Source organism: Pygoscelis adeliae, unplaced genomic scaffold (genome assembly GCF_000699105.1).
Source record: "Pygoscelis adeliae isolate BGI_AS28 unplaced genomic scaffold, ASM69910v1 Scaffold567, whole genome shotgun sequence".
Classification (NCBI taxonomy): Eukaryota; Metazoa; Chordata; class Aves; order Sphenisciformes; family Spheniscidae; genus Pygoscelis; species Pygoscelis adeliae.
This window is the reverse complement of record NW_008825081.1, coordinates 110,960-112,784: the sequence shown is the minus strand read 5'-3', so window position 1 is coordinate 112,784 and position 1,825 is coordinate 110,960. Positions and strand designations below refer to the sequence as shown.

Sequence of the window (1,825 nt, the reverse complement as noted above, 5' to 3'; positions counted from 1 at the left end):
CCCGAAGCCGCAGGTGAAGTTCAACCTCCGGTCCTCGCCGGACGCCGAAGAGGACGGTTGCGCGCTCGCCCTCGGCCAGCGCAAGCGTTTGGAGGACTGCGGGTTCAACGCGACAGCCAAAACCTTCTTCATCGTTCACGGCTGGACGGTAAGTACGGAGGGTCCCCGCGCGGCTCCAGGCGATGCCCGCTGAGGGAGAGCGAACTGCCCCGTCAACGGTCCGTGCGTCACGGGCTCTAGAATACGTGGGGTTTGGGACAAGTTGGCACGTTCATGAGCGCTGTGGCCTCTCGGTAGCTGCAGCTGCGGTCCCCGGAGCGAAGCGACGCGGGTCGCGCTTAAGAACTCGGTGAAATCGCCCGGCTGGTTCACGACTGCCCGAGACCGCCTCATGGCTGCGTAACGTGAATGTGGCAAAGCGGCCTCGAGGTTTTTCCCCTCAAATCCGACCAACTGACCGCTATGAAGGTGGCACTTGGCTTGGTGCACGTGTAGGACTTCTGTGATCCTCGCTGCGCGTCCACGGTCTCGACATCTGCTGCGTGCCCTCCTTGATAAAGAAAGAGGGGGCAGATAGACTTTATCAAGCTTTCTTCTGCGTTTGATGTGGCTGAGTGTGTGGCACCAGGGGACTTATCAGCTCTACCAGGGCTTATGCAAACAGCGGTGCCAGGACTGGAAAACACTTCTGCAATCCAGCAGAATTTCTGAAACTCTTGAGAAAAAGAGCAGCGAGGTGGCACGTAACAAACGCCTCTCCCTCCTGCCTTAACAGGCAAGGTGGCTAATTGCATCCAGAGTCTCTCAAAACCTGTTTTTCTCACGCCACTAGTGCAGTGCGGAGACGTAGTGGGGCGTGCAGAGGAGCATACAGCTGGAGCAGAATATGTAAATGATATACAAGTAACTTAACTGTGAATATATAATCTGGGTCCTGCGAGCTGGAAACCACCACCTGAATCTCTTTCTAGATGAGCGGCATGTTCGAAACCTGGCTGGGCAGCTTGGTATCCGCTCTTCGGGAGAGGGAGAAGGATGCCAACGTGGTGGTGGTGGATTGGCTTTCGCTTGCCCACCAGCTCTATACCGACGCTGTGAACAACACGCAGATTGTTGGAAAAAGCATAGCGAGGCTGCTTGACTGGTTACAGGTAACGCGAGTTAAGAACGGTCTCTGTTGTAACGCTCCGCGAGGGACTGTTGCACAAGGGAACGGAGTATACACCAGTTCCAGTGCTCATGAGTGGAGAAGGCTCTGGTGTAATCCAAACCCCAGGGCTCGGTGGGGCGATGGCTCATAGCTAAGGTGCTGTGCTCAGCCCTTGCGCGAGCGAGTGCTACCGTGCTCTCCCGGGAGATGCTGCTTTGCAGCGTGCTCGGATCAGCGATGTTGAAGTGGACTTCAAGTTCAGGAGTCCTGTCTGAGCGACGTGGGCTCGGGAGTTGGGCATTCAAAGTCAGCCTTGGCTTGGCGAGAGGGTGGAAAAGGAGAAGGCCCACGGTGCCACACCTGGCACTTGAGTCCATGGCCAGTACCGAGGGTCTGCTGGCAGCTCCCTGGGGAAAGGCTGCTCCAGACGCTGCTTAAACAAGGAATATCAGAACTGGGGCTGAAACCTGGGTACTGTGGTTGGGGGCACACCACAAGCGCCATCCAAACCATTCAACTTCTGGTTGTCTTGATGAAATAAAGACCGAAGCATGCTTATCTGCCCCTCCTTCCAACATATTCTTAGAATTGGACTTTAGAGCCCCGCAGATAGGAGCGGTGCCAGATGCCCTGAAAGACAAGGGGGGGCAAATTATCAAGTCTTTTATTCCTTGC

The 1,825-nt window shown here is 55.8% G+C and overlaps 1 protein-coding gene across 1 annotated transcript in view; it reads left to right on the top strand.

Annotated features, from left to right (window-relative positions):
- Positions 1–1,825, top strand: part of LIPG (lipase, endothelial) — a 10,003-nt gene that overhangs the window by 1,692 nt on the left and 6,486 nt on the right. Inside the window, exons 2-3 of the mRNA XM_009326971.1 lie at positions 8–148; positions 972–1,151. Of these exons, the coding sequence (XP_009325246.1) occupies positions 8–148; positions 972–1,151 (321 nt within the window). The remainder of the gene's footprint in view (positions 1–7; positions 149–971; positions 1,152–1,825) is intronic.